This window comes from Temnothorax nylanderi, unplaced genomic scaffold (genome assembly GCF_030848795.1).
Source record: "Temnothorax nylanderi isolate EJ_2023f unplaced genomic scaffold, tnyl_v1.0 TNYL_tig0179_pilon, whole genome shotgun sequence".
NCBI lineage: Eukaryota > Metazoa > Arthropoda > Insecta > Hymenoptera > Formicidae > Temnothorax > Temnothorax nylanderi.
Window position 1 is genome coordinate 314,518 of NW_027249241.1, and position 13,651 is coordinate 328,168.

General features: G+C 44.2%; 2 protein-coding genes across 10 annotated transcripts; both read left to right on the forward strand.

Moving 5' to 3' along the window:
- The first annotated feature begins 70 nt into the window (after positions 1-70).
- On the forward strand, positions 71-9,487 carry LOC139778315 (uncharacterized). Of its 9 annotated transcripts, none has more exons than XM_071716193.1 (11): positions 71-723; positions 1,155-1,366; positions 2,121-2,285; positions 2,369-2,480; positions 2,582-2,905; positions 2,999-3,235; positions 3,354-3,678; positions 4,264-4,553; positions 4,631-5,218; positions 5,295-5,454; positions 5,914-9,487. In XM_071716193.1, exons 3-11 carry the CDS (start codon positions 2,191-2,193, stop codon positions 6,441-6,443), a joined length of 2,661 nt encoding a protein of 886 aa, XP_071572294.1. In that variant the 5' UTR covers positions 71-723; positions 1,155-1,366; positions 2,121-2,190; the 3' UTR covers positions 6,444-9,487. The 9 variants fall into 9 exon arrangements, with proteins under 9 accessions (XP_071572294.1, XP_071572292.1, XP_071572293.1 ...); XM_071716199.1 differs by having other exon boundaries at positions 72-723; positions 2,121-2,240; XM_071716191.1 differs by having other exon boundaries at positions 1,155-2,285.
- Positions 9,488-10,134: 647 nt separating this feature from the next.
- Positions 10,135-13,440, forward strand: LOC139778322 (probable ATP-dependent RNA helicase DDX55 homolog). Its single transcript, XM_071716208.1, has 7 exons — positions 10,135-10,384; positions 10,473-10,580; positions 10,982-11,254; positions 11,358-11,716; positions 12,008-12,205; positions 12,312-13,002; positions 13,274-13,440. The coding sequence occupies exons 1-7, from the start codon at positions 10,286-10,288 to the stop codon at positions 13,310-13,312; spliced, it is 1,767 nt and encodes a 588-aa protein (XP_071572309.1). The 5' UTR covers positions 10,135-10,285; the 3' UTR covers positions 13,313-13,440.
- Positions 13,441-13,651: the final 211 nt, after the last annotated feature.

The window sequence follows — 13,651 nt, forward strand, 5'->3', positions numbered from 1 at the left end:
CATATATAGGCTGCGTTCGGAAACGTCACCCGAGTGCACACGAGTATACTCCCTTCTTTTTCTATCTCAGCGAGTTAGAAGGAGAAGGGAGTATACCCGTGTGTACCCGGATGACGTTTCCGAACGCAGCCATACATATACGCTTCAGTTGCTGAAACTCGCGCGAAATTCGGACATTGATCGACAAAATTAGACAAAACTAAAAGTCTACCGCCTACCGTCTACCGTCAACGTCAACCTCGTCCGTTAATTGTCTGAATAATGTCTGATAAATGTCCGCAGTCCGCGGTCCGCGACGCGACGCGACGCGACCGGCGCGACACGACTCGATTCGACGGTCGGTCCAGGTCGTTCGGTTGACATTCGTTCGGTCGGTTCGGTCGCAAGCGTCGCAGGCGTCGCGACGTCGCGAGAATGGTCGAGCATCACTCGAGACTAGAGACTAGAGACTAGAGACTGGTCGAGGTCGAGAGACACTCGAGTCACCGAGACGCAGACGCTCGAGCGAGTGAGCGTCGTGAGCGAGTACTCGGAGTACGGACCGTTTGGAGTTGCAAGGTGTCGGGTGTCGGATCGAGACTCGACGACTCGAGCCGCGCCGCGAGCGTTCGGTCCGAGCGAACGGGCCGGACTGCCGGACTGCCCGACAGGCGTTCACCAGGTGGCGACTGCGTCCAAGAGTCACCGTGATCAGGTTGATCAGGCGACTTGTAGCCCTTGTAGGTACGTTGAGAGAGAGAGAGAGAGAGAGAGAGAGAGAGAGAGAGAGAGAGAGAGAGAGAGAGAGAGAGAGAGAGAGAGAGAGAGGGGTTGCGAGCCCATCGTGTGTCGCGCGCGCGTGTGTCATTCCACACATGTTGACTAGTTGAAAACGAGGAAAGACAGGAAGCGCGCATACTTTGCGGAGTCCGCGGACCCGGGCCCCTCGCCGCCCGCGCCACTTGACACTCGTCGCTCGTCGCTCCGCGCTCGTCGTTTGCCGTTTGCCGTTTGCCGTTCGCACTTTGCGGACCGTCAATCGTACATACGTACGTACTTTACGTACGTACATATACATACATACATACGTCCTCTCCCTCTTTCTCTCTCTCTCTCTCTCTCTCTCTCTCTTTTTCTTTCTCCTTTCCTCCCTCGCTCCCTTCCCTATTCCCTAGACGTGAGCGACGTGAAGCGGTGAAGGTGAAGCCCCGTTGGCTGCCGTTGGCCGAGAGTCGTACGGACGGACGAACCGTAGAGCGCGCAACTTTCTACACTCTGTCGAGGACTGAGCAGGACTGAGGAGCAGCCGTCGCCTAGTGCGTTACGTCACGCGGTCGTTGACAATCGTCGGAGCATCGGCATCGTCGAGAGTCGAGACACGAGCGTGGTCAGTGGTGGTGCTTGCTTGATCGCCTGTGATCGCTCGTGATCGCCTTGTCGAGTGAGATCGGTCGAAGCCAACTTGCGCGAAGCCGCTCGCACCTCGCACGCTGTCGTAGTCGTACACGTCCACCCCCGTCACTCCGTGCGTACGTATCGCGTATCGCTGATCGCTGATCGCATCGCGTACGCGCGTCCTCCGTTTGGGTTAGTCGGTTCGGGTTTGAGCAAGAGACCGTCTTTAGCCTCGCGCCTCGGCTATAGCTTGTAACCTGTAGCCTGTAGCCGCGGTCGCGACGACGTTTCGCTCCTGTCGAGTCACGGCTTAAAGTCACGCAACGCAACTGATCAAAGTCGAGTGCGATCGTCTTGCGCGCGTCGTGCATTCACTCGCCGTGAGCCACTTTGCTTGCATTCGGGCTTGTTTCGATATATAACCTCAAAAGCCTTCGTGAATGTTGATAGTTTTCGCAGCCTTCGCGGCCTCCTTTTCCTCCTTCTCCTCCTCCTCCTCCTCCCTCTCATCCTTGACATTCTCATCCTTATCCTCATCCTTGCCTTCGCCGACGGCCTTCCTCCCTCTCGTGGTCAGTCGTTCCGCGCGAGAACGTTGCCGACGAACGTAAGAGCGTCCGCGTCGCCGTCGCGTAAATAGACGCACGCACGGCCCACGGCAGCGCGGCAGCTGTCTACGGGCCTACGGACGGTTTTCGACGTCGAGCGGTCATCGGTCAAGTAGTCAAAATTCCGGTCCCTACTAGGAAACGAGAGGGCCTCCAACAAACCGGCGGCAGAAATCCATCAGCGATTGGCCAAGAACCGTCGAGCAAAATGAGTAGCCAGAATAGCAAGAGGAAGAACCACCGTACGAACAATAACAGGTACTGCCAATCACTTGGCTTTCCTCGTCAAGATCATAATAGCAGGTATAATATCCAACACATAGCGATACGTATATCGACCGTTAAAAGTTACCTTCTCCTTGATCCGTGCCCGTGCCTTCTTCCAGATCTCCACGGGCGGCGCGCGGGCCGCAAGAGAGATGCGTCGCAGCCGAGGGGGTTTATAACAATGCTCATTTTATGCATGCGGTCACTAGCCACGTTGGCAACATAGTGCAGGTAGGCGACCGCCCTATATAAGGTTCCTTTCAAGGCCGCGTGCACACACACACACACACACATTGCAGACTTTGACTCCTCTTTCTCTTATCTATCTGCAGATTCAAACTCAAAATGGCTCGGTGTTCGAGGGCGTGTTTAGGACATTCTCGAGTCAATTCGACGTAGTGCTGGAGATGGCTCATCGTGTCGAGAGCTCGGGAAAGATTAGCGTAGATAGCGTAGTAGAGAAATTAATTTTTAACCCGAAAGACGTTGTCACTATATCTGCCAAGGATGTCGATTTAGATTATGCTATAAGAGATACTTTCCAAACGGATACCGCCATTAGTAAGTTTAATGGTTTGATCGGCGAGAAGGAACTCGAGCCCTGGGATCCGCCGACTACTATGAATGGAGCCGATTTAGAATTGGACGGTGCCGCCGTAAGCGCATGCATTTATCACGAAAGAGGATCCTACTCGCGTTTAGAAGGGTATATTATTGTATCGTTCTATAAAATTGTATCTCAATTTCAGAACGGTTGGGACGTGAACGAAATGTTTCGTAAAAATGAACAAGAATACGGAGTTCAAACCACGTTTGAGCCTTCCTTGGTCGGTTACACTCTACAACTACAACGTAAAGACACAAAGGATTATAAGGAACAAGAGCAAAAGGCTGCTGAGATAGCAAATGAGATCGAATCTCAACCAAATCACAAAGCTAGATTAGAACTGGAAAATGGCGATGAGGAGGAAAGATTCGCAGCTGTGGTGAGCTTCAGATTATATTTCAGAATTTTTGCTTTTATTCTCCCCTCCACCTCCCCCTTCCCCTTCCCCTTCCCCTCCGCCCAACAGACTCGTCTTATCAGTCACTATTTGATTTTAGTCACGACCTACCGAGGGAAAATATATTCCGCCACCGTTAAAAAAGAAAAATGGTAATACTAGTAAACTGATGCGATCCAGTCAGAGCGAGCCTCCGTCCTCGCCAGGAACCACCAACAACAAGAATGTCTACAGTCAACCCCCTCCGTCCACGGTCAATGTAAATGTCCCGCAGCCGAGCATGCCGGTGGGAGTACAGCCTGCTCATACCTCGGTGCAACATCCAGTATCCTTAAATATGAGTATGCCGCCCAACGGAGTGGTTGTTACGTACAATAATCCGCCACCGCCGTTTGTGCCTCCACCGACGACGCAGTCGCAGCAAGGTATGTTAATTGTTCGCACTCGTTTGTTCGCACTTTCTTGGTGAGAAAGGTGAGAATCAAATGGAAAGTGCTATTTGGAAGTTGCTGTTCGGTACACTTACTCTGCTCTATTCCAAGATTACCGTTTTTTTTTATCAATCGACTTTGCGAAGCTACTAATAATTCGTTTAGCGTTTAGCGACTTGATTCGAGTTTCATGCTGCAGTGTATCGCGCGTGTGTGTGTGTGTGTGTGTGTGTGTGTGTGTGTGTGTGTGTGTGTGTGTGTGTGTGTGTGTGTGTGTGTGTGTGTGTGTGTGTGTGTGTGTGTGTGTGTGTGTGTGTGTGTGTGTGTGTAGTAATCATCGCAATAATAATCTTCAATTAATCATAGTAGGGGCTCTTTGTATACGATGTCGATGAATATTTTACAATTAATACGGGGAATAACAATATTTTTAGACTTTCCTTCGCAGCGAACGTACAATGTTCTCTCCCCTTACCTCAGGAAAGGTATCATTGACGGGCAGTGTATAGAGTTGTAGCCGCCTCCATCATACGAAAGGCGATTGCAAGATTATGTGAACGATACGTTTTCTTGATACAGTAATCCAGCAGAATCAATCGCAACCTCAAGTTACTCCTTCGATGGCGCAAGTAAACTTTCCACCGCAACAACAGACGGCCCCGAGTAAAATAAATACAGAGAAACGTGAGCGACCTGGCAGACAACAGGTTTATCAAGCTGATAAAGCGCCACCAGCACCATTTCCACAATCAAACGTTGCGTCTTCTCATCAGCAACAACAGTCTTCGCATCAACAACATACATCGCAATTGACGCAACAGAACTCGGTAGAAGGGCAAATAGTCATACATAAGTCGGACCATAGAAAGGTACGGCACATACTCTCATTCAAATCTGTATCTTTTTTTTCCTTTTAATCGCGAGGCAACTTATATATGCCTATAAGTTTTACTTTAAGGTTCCAACACCACGTGGAAGAGAAGAACAGCATTCGGAATTGAGACAATTTGCCACGGAATTCAAATTAGCGGAATCGCAGGGGCCGCCAGATACCCCTCAAATATCCAGAAAACAACAGCATCAGCATCAACAAGACGTGCATTCCGCTACTCCAATGAATCAGCCGCATCACCAAGGTCCCCATCAACATACGAGTCCACAACAGCCACCTACGCAGCAGCATACCAGTCCTCATCAGCAACATCAAACTGTACAAGATGAACCAGTTACCAGTAAGCCACCACCTGGTCCATCCATAGTAAGATCGACAAGTCCGCCTCAGCAGCAACAGCAGCAGCCGCAACAGCAGCAGCAACAGCAGCAGCAGCAGCAGCAGCAGCAGCAACAGCAGCAACAACAACCACAGCAACAACAACAACCACCGCCGTCACAACCACCTCAGACTAATACTCCGGTGACGGTGCAACAATCTCCATCGGAACCCGCGGTTGATAAGATAACTAATGCTTTTAAGAAATCTACTTTAAATCCAAATGCTAAAGAATTCAATCCAAATGCCAAACCATTCACGCCGGTAAGTAATGTATATCACCTGTTAGAAAGTTGAACCTGAATGGAAACAATAAAATTTGTATCTTTACAATGTGCAGCGCCACTCACCTAGCACACCGACGCCTAGTCGACCGCATACGCCACAGACTCCTCAGTATACAGGGGCGACTATGCCCACGACCGTTGTTATGCCGGCATACGTAACGCCAACAGCTTTCAGTCAACCACCTGCTCAACAAGTGGCAAGGTTCCGGAAGGGTCAGTATTCTCTCTCCAAGTATTCCCACGATGCATTTATATATCTCAAGTGCAATTTTCTTACGCGTTTAGGTGCATGTAATAATATAGTTGACAAGGTTCAAGTATTAATACGTAATTATCTTTTTTGTAGTACTAATATAGATTTGAAAAGGTCCTTCAAACAAAGTTTTCTTTGCTTCGAACGATTTGTTCTTGATGTTCTCGTATACGAATCTCACGAATTCAAACTTGGAATCACTCGTTCTTCCAAAGTTAGTTTAAAGTCAAAATTGTAGTTTTTCTCTTTCTTCCGTATGTATGTGTTTGTGTGTATGCGTGTGAGTGTGTGCGTGTGCGCGCGCGCGCGTGTATCTCTCTTTTTGCCGATTGACCATAATTACAAGTGTTTTGTAGTGTGTCGTATAAAACAAAACAAACACATTGTGTAACATGAGAAATATGTCATGTTTTTTATAGTGCCAATGATGCAGCATCGTGCGCCAGATATAGCGTCTCAGATGCAAGTGGCCGCAGCGACGGGACAGCCGTTATTAGCGCCAGCTCTACATCCATTCCAGGTGCCTTATCCAGGACAACCGGCGTACCAACAAATGGTACGAATGGTCCAGGCACCGCCGCCACCGCACATGGCTACTCCGTACCATCATCACCATGACTCGCAAGGTCCACAAGCCCCCGGCTTACAATACATGGGCCCGCACACTCATCCGCACCCTCACGTAGCTCAACAGCCGCCTAGCCAAACGCCATCCCCGGCCAATCCGAATCAACCGCACACCCCGGGTGCTTATAATCCGCCCGGTACTCCACAGCCTACGTATCCGCAACCTCCGCCGCAAAGTCACGCGCCGAGCTATCCGATCATGTGCCCTATAATTCCATCTCACATACAGTCAATTCCACCGCAACACATGCAATACCTGCCACCGCAGCCGCCTCCGGGTGCGCAGCAGACTATACCTGTCATTTTACCGCACAATCAGTAGCCGTGACATAAAGTAAAGGAAGAAAAGGAAGGAAGCACTAGTATTCTGAAAAAGGTAGGATAAGACTTTCAAAATTGCGTTACTTTCATGATGGCCCCGATCGCTCGCTTCAATTACGCGCGCGCGCTCTTGATTCATTCAGCAAATCCATCGCTACAAATTAAATATACCTATTCAGCGTCTCAATCGTCTCAACTTTGATGGAGCACAGCTTGAAGTTATCTCGCATACATTTCGTTGCGGCAGAGAGAAAAAAAGGGGCAATAATTTCAGCCGGTAATCAATGCGAAGCAACGATATCCCCCGAATGGTACTATAAACGGATTCTAAAACTGGTGTGTCTCTCTCACCAAAGAGAGTGTTGACCATCTTGAAAGTAACCTGTTATTCAAATATTCAAATGTAGGTCGATCGTTGAATGACCTATGGCCTGTATTATCGTCGAGTCCCTTGAAAATTTCGTTGATTATTTTAATCAAGTTTTAAAATTGTAAAATGATAGTTTATCATTATGCAATTTCGCAAAATTCTCTCACAAGTTCACTTTTGTCGGATTAGCATGTGTATCGAAGAATATATATCGAGAAAGAGTCGACACGACTTTTTCGAGATCGTGCATTTTTATCGAGTAGTGCTCAACTCAACTGTCGGAGAATACGAGGACCGCGTTCTCTCGTTCAATAGAAACGTATTTTAAATTCAAGGGTTTGAATTTTGTCTCGTACAGAACATAGCTAAGCTTGCACTACTTTGTCAGGTCAGGTAACAACCAAGATTTAGCGAGAGAAACAAGATTGTTGACGCGAGCGAATTCATCTCTCTCTCGCGCTCTCTCCCTCCCGCCTGCCCGCTCGCCCCTCTCCCCTCCCCTCCCCCTCCTCTCTCCTCTCTCCTCTCTCCTCTCTCTCACTCTCTCATTTTCTTTCTCTGTCTGTCTCTCTTCTTTTTTCCGTCGTTTTTAATCGAGATAATTATTGAAATTATACGAGAATAAAGTATATGGAAGTACACATGGCATTACATGGCATATTTTTCTGTCCGTGACTGACAAAATGGGTGTCAATTCGATTTGGAGTAAAGAAGAATTCGGAGAAAAAAGAAGAGCGGGACGATCGCGCGATTCCTTCGAGTTTAATTTGAACGAAATGAGCGATAATTAACGAAGCTGGAGTACGGCTTGCAGGGTAAAACACTAGCGAGATATGCGATTCTGCGATTTGTTGATAATGAGTTTTGTTACTGATATGAGGTGTTGATATGCGCAGAGGATCTTTGAACGCGAAAGATATTGACTATGCGAGATAGATACGCGCGACATGCGACGGCACATGGACGAATCTCGTGCGCTAACGGTGGCGTTGACGGTGCGAACAGCAGGCATTCGAGAGGTACATAATTTGCATTTGCATGTCTTGGACATTTCAAGTTTACTATCGAAATTTCAATTAATTTCAATTAATTTCAATAGTAAACTACTTACGTTTGTATAGCCGTTGTTTTGTACTCTGCACTAACGGCAGCGCGACAATCTGCGTTTTCCTGCGTTTTCCACATTTTACAGATTTCTCAATGCTACGTACGTAATTAACAGACGCAAGATCCAATAATGAGAAAAGCGCATTGTTGGAGAATCGATACGTTTATATTATGGCGCGACACGACGCGTGCTTAAAAACTTTTTGTCGTTTTAAAAAGAAAAAGAAAAAGAAAACTCGCGATATATATATATATTATTAATAGCTTTGTTGTGCGCTCTCCAGAAATACAGATTACTAAAGATTGGCCCATACATTTTTGCGAGATGTAAGAAAGAAAACGTAACGAGGCTGGGAACGAGGCGCGCTATCGTTTCTTACATATATTTGGTGATTTATTATAATTTTTTTTTTATTTAATTCTACGCAAACGCGCTTGTCCGTAAAAAACCGTCCGTGCGTGTAAGCCTGATGAGAAGAAGAGAAATTGTGCGACCGTCATGTTGTTACCTTGTACCTTTTGTAACGAAGACAACGTTACTCGGGGGGGGGGGGGGGGGGGCGGCGACTTTTGGCAGAGGTGACTCGCGGTGACTGCGGTCATGGAGCTGGTGGAGCAGGACGATTGAATTACGCGAATCCTACGAATTGTTTGCCAATTATGTACCTCTTATCGACAAGTAAAAACATAGATACCACGCTCGATACCTTGGACTTGGAAATCTATCTGAACGTAGCGTATACTGCCAATTAGGTCAAGGGGGGTATGAGATCAGAGGCGAAAAAGAAGCGTTTAGTAAGCCGGCATCGTATCTCTTCAATGATCGAGCACATAATGCACAGTCGCCAACTCTTTTTCTACCGAGTACCGACAGGTAGAAATTTATATAAGTCTCCTTCCTACTCGACGATCCAAGAATAAAGGGGATATTTGTGCGCTCGCCCCGCGTCCGCGCCTCGCTCAATTAGACTCGAAAGGATTAAATTTGTATATCGTACGATATTAAACTTGTATTTTTGTCGCGTAACCACGCGTAGAATGCGAATGCGTTGCGCGTGCGACGAAAGTATATTTTTATTTTGCGTGCGTATGCCATATCGGAATAAGGGGGGAAGGGAAAGGGGGAAGGGGGGAGGATTAAAAAGGGAAAGAACGGAGAGAAAAGTCCGTTTGTTTATTCGCAGCTAGAGATAGCTACGCAATGCCAAATGATTTGTCGGCATTTGCGGCATTGACTGTGTGTGTGACGTCGAGTCGAATCGAATCGAAAAAAAGGTGGGCAAAGTATTCCCCCTTTCCTTCCCTAATCGCCGCTAATCTCAGTTTCCCCTTGTAGAAGGCTCCGTTCGGATGAATTTTTAATCCGCGCTCGATACCGATTGGGAAAAGAAAGTTAAACAACTATACGGCCTTAGACCTAATCGTGTATATAAACGGAAGGAAGCAAAAACAACTTTTGCCTGAGAGAGATAGTTGAATGCGTGTGGCATCGTTAAACAGATTTTATATTAAAGAGATTTAAAAAAAAAAGAAAAACATCAAAATAAAATCAATACGTTAAAAACCAATTTTTTGGCGTAATATCTCCCCTTCTTGTCCTCTCACGTACATATACCTACACACACACACACACACACACCTCGCGTATAGTTTTCGCGTTAAAAATTTACTCAAAGAACATTGTCTTGGATATTTCTTTAATTTACATTTGAAGCAATACGCATTGCTTCAAATATAATGGATTTTATTATAATTGGTTCTCTTCTCGTTATCCTCGTTTCTATTTAATCTCATCCATTTGATTTTTGATACATACAATACGTTGCCGCCAATGTAAACTGGATTTTTTACGCATGCGCGATAAATATGTGACTCCAATGTAGACGTCAGAAATAACTAAAGCCCCTTGCACAATAGGCGATAGCGACAGCGCGACAGCGACAAAGTTGCTGACTAAGCTACAGCTTTAAGGGCCTCCGCGCACAATGAAAAATATAAGGAACAAGGAACAGATTATTATTATTCTTCAATTGAAAGAAAATAGAAAGGGGAGAAGAGGAATGCTTCGCTTTGTAGCGTCAAGTAAACCGCACAGCCCCTTGAAAAGGCACCTTTACTTCTAGGGACACTTGTGGTTCTAGGGACGCAGCTCTAGTTTGAAATTTGACAGCGGAGCGTGCGCGCTGTGATGCGTGCGTATGCGTTATCTGCTACGTATGTGCGACTGTGCGACCATCGACATATGTCGATTGTCGATATGTTGATGGGTCATGGGTCTGGGTGCAACATTCGTGTTTTAAATGGATAGATGAAATTATTCTCCGATATTATTTCGGGATAAACGGAGAGAAAAGAAGAAGATCACAATGAAGACACAGAAATGGGAAGAACTGGATGTGCGATTGAGTGATCCTATACTGAAAACGCTCAAACAGTTGAGATTTTTCAACATGACACCAGTTCAGGTAACATACCACATAAGTACATCGTCACAATTTCGTTTATAGACGCAACATTTATATTACGATATGATATGTTTTGTTTCATTTGTAGGCAGCATGTATACCGTTATTATTGAACGGTAAGGATGTTGCGGCGGAAGCGGTTACAGGCAGTGGCAAGACACTCGCTTTTCTTATTCCTCTACTGGAGATATTACAAGTAACCTTTCAACTTTTCAACCTCTTAACCTCTCAACCTCTCTCACTCTCGCTCTCGCGTGCATTTATCTTTCGAAACGTTTAGAAAATGGCAGACTTTTTGTAACTTTCAACTACTACTATGTTACATCACTGCGTGTCATGATTTTAATGATAAAATTGGAAATGCATTAAAACAAATATTACTTGCGCTTAAAGACATAGACAGATTAAGTGAAAGTGATTTGTCAATCGCACATACATGAGAGATAGAAGCTAAATTAACGTGGACATTAAGTACTTTGATTTGTTTACTTCTCTTATTTATCTTCTTTTCCTATTGACTATTGACTAGCTGTTCTAGAGATTTATGTTTTAATGTAATATAATGTATTAAAAAGTTTTATCGCAACATGTGTATAGAAGCGAACTGAAAAATGGAAGACTATGGAGGTAGGAGCGATAGTGGTCAGTCCTACGAGAGAACTGGCTACGCAGATTAGTGAAATTTTAATCGAGTTTTTGGAGAAAATACCATCGTTGACACAAGTATTACTGGTTGGCGGCGTGACGCTTAAGAAAGATGCAGAGAAATTGAAGAAAGGAGCAAATATTATTGTCGCCACACCTGGTAGATTGGAAGATATCTTGTCTAATCGTAATTCCATCAATTTGAATCTGTGTGTAAAATCTTTGGTAATTAGCTTATCTTCTCTCGTTTATATGCAACAATCTCATTTACATGCAATAGAGATTCCCAAATTATTAACTACTAAAGGTATTTACCGCTTTGTTCTAGGAATTTCTTGTATTAGACGAGGCAGATAGATTACTAGACTTGGGATTCTCTGCGACTTTAGATAGTATTTTAAGCTATTTGCCACGTCTTAGAAGAACAGGACTGTTTTCTGCGACACAGACGAAAGAACTGCAGCAATTGATTAGGGCAGGACTGAGAAATCCAGCGTTAATCGTTGTGAAAGAAAAGTCTAATGTCTCCACGCCTGTAAATTTAAAAAATAATTTCACAATTGTCCATCCTGAGTACAAGTTGCCAGTGATGATAGATTTTATACGCTTAATAGGATTTAAAACTAAGTACATGATATTTTTACCTACCTGCGCGTGCGTGGATTATTTCAGTCGAGTTATACAGGCGTAAGGGCATAATTGACAAATATCTAATATTACAGCTTTATTCGCTACTAAATTCCATATACTTAATTTTACCATCTGTGAAATGTCTCCGTTGCTTTTCGTTCGCGACATTTTTACTTTATTGTCAAACAACAATTTTTTTCCAATTTATTTTCTCACCGTAATCACAAAAGTAATAATAGAGATGTTTCAGATCGGATTAGGCCAAATATTCTCTGCAAGTAGTCGTATGTAATAATGCATGTATGTGTATATGTATATGTACTATATGCGTGCACATATTTATTACAGATTATTACCATCGATAAATGTACTTGCTCTACACGGTAAAATGAAAAGCAAGAGGTATAAAGTATTCGATAAATTTCGACATGCCGAAAATGGTATTTTAATATGCACGGATGTAATGGCTCGCGGAATCGATATATCAGAAATAGACTGGGTATTACAATATGACCCTCCCTCTATGGCTAGCAGTTTCGTACACAGGTAACCTAACTCAGGTGTTACATAGTATTATATAGAAGCAAATATATATCGGTCGATGCTTTAAAGATGATTTATTCTCTAAAACGTTATTTTTTTTATCGTATAGATGCGGTAGAACCGCTAGGATTGGTAATGAAGGAAACGCATTGCTATTTCTTCTAGAAACAGAGAGTGCGTATGTAGATTTCATTAAAAGAAATCAAAAGGTCGAACTGCATCAAATGGAAACAAAATTGAACGAGGATACCGTTGACGAATGCTTACGGTGTATGAGGCAGATGCAACAAAAGGATCGACTTATGTTTGATAAAGCCAACCGTGCCTTTGTTTCATATGTGCAAGCCTATAGTAAACACGAATGTAATTTAATTCTTCAGTTAAAAGATATCGATTTGGGAAAATTAGCTATGGGTTTTGGTCTTTTGAGAATGCCAAAAATGCCAGAGCTCAAGGGGAAGAATGCGTCATCTTTCGTTTGCCCTGAAATCGATGTAAACGCGATACCTTATGCAAACAAACAACGTGAATTGCGTAGGATTAAAAAATTGAGCGAATATCAGAACACTGGCGTTTGGACGAATAATTATAGATGTAAGCAAAAGCGAACTGAATCCTGGTCTGAAACCAAAAAGAGAAAACTCGAGAGACAAGAGAAACGAAGTAAACGAAAGGAGAGGAAGGACGTGAAACAATTTTCAACAACTTGCAATGAAAAGAAGAGGAAGCGAATAAATGACGAAGATATTGAGCAATTGGCGAAAGATATAGCATTGATTAAAAAATTTAAGAAGAGGAAGGTAACTCGTCGATTTCTTCTGTATTACAAAACCAAATCTCCCCCCACCACCCCCCCTCTCTCTCTCTCTCTCTCCTTCCCCTCCAAACACACACACACACACACACACACACACACACACACACACCCTCTCTCTCTCTCTCTCTCTCTCTCTCTCTCTCTCTCTCTCTCTCTCTCTCTCTCTCTCTCTCTCTCTCTCTCTCATACTCTTTTAACTTGTCTATTTTTATTGTTTTGTATTTCATATTTTGTACCTTCATATTTAATTGCAGATATCGCAGGAAGAATTTGATACGGCTTTCGAAGTCTGAAACTATTGGACATAATTGCACGAGACATGTTTATGATTATATTTCGATCAAAATTCTCATTTTCTTAATATTTTCACTGTACGTGTTCTTTCAAAATATATTATACATGTGAAACTTGGTAATGTAAACGCACAGTTAGTATTTTCTTGCGATTCCTTTCCTTTGAGTTAATTCCTATAAAATGTTTACAGAATTCGTATCATTACGCAGGTAAATGGAGCGTTAGAAATTGTCGCGTTTGTGACAAATGATAAATGTTTATTTGCAGGAGATAAGGATCTCAGAGGGGATTCATTTGTTGTCTTTGCTATGTTATAAGATTTGACACGAATACGAAGC

Coding starts and splice junctions, on each gene's coding strand:
- LOC139778315 (XM_071716191.1), top strand. CDS start 2,191: ATGAGTAGCCAGAATAGCAAGAGGAAGAACCACCGTACGAACAATAAC. Junction 3,679..4,263: donor GACGACGCAGTCGCAGCAAG/GTATGTTAATTG, acceptor TTCTTGATACAG/TAATCCAGCAGAATCAATCG. Junction 5,219..5,294: donor ATGCCAAACCATTCACGCCG/GTAAGTAATGTA, acceptor TACAATGTGCAG/CGCCACTCACCTAGCACACC.
- LOC139778322 (XM_071716208.1), top strand. CDS start 10,286: ATGAAGACACAGAAATGGGAAGAACTGGATGTGCGATTGAGTGATCCT. Junction 10,385..10,472: donor TCAACATGACACCAGTTCAG/GTAACATACCAC, acceptor TTTCATTTGTAG/GCAGCATGTATACCGTTATT. Junction 12,206..12,311: donor GCTAGCAGTTTCGTACACAG/GTAACCTAACTC, acceptor TTTATCGTATAG/ATGCGGTAGAACCGCTAGGA.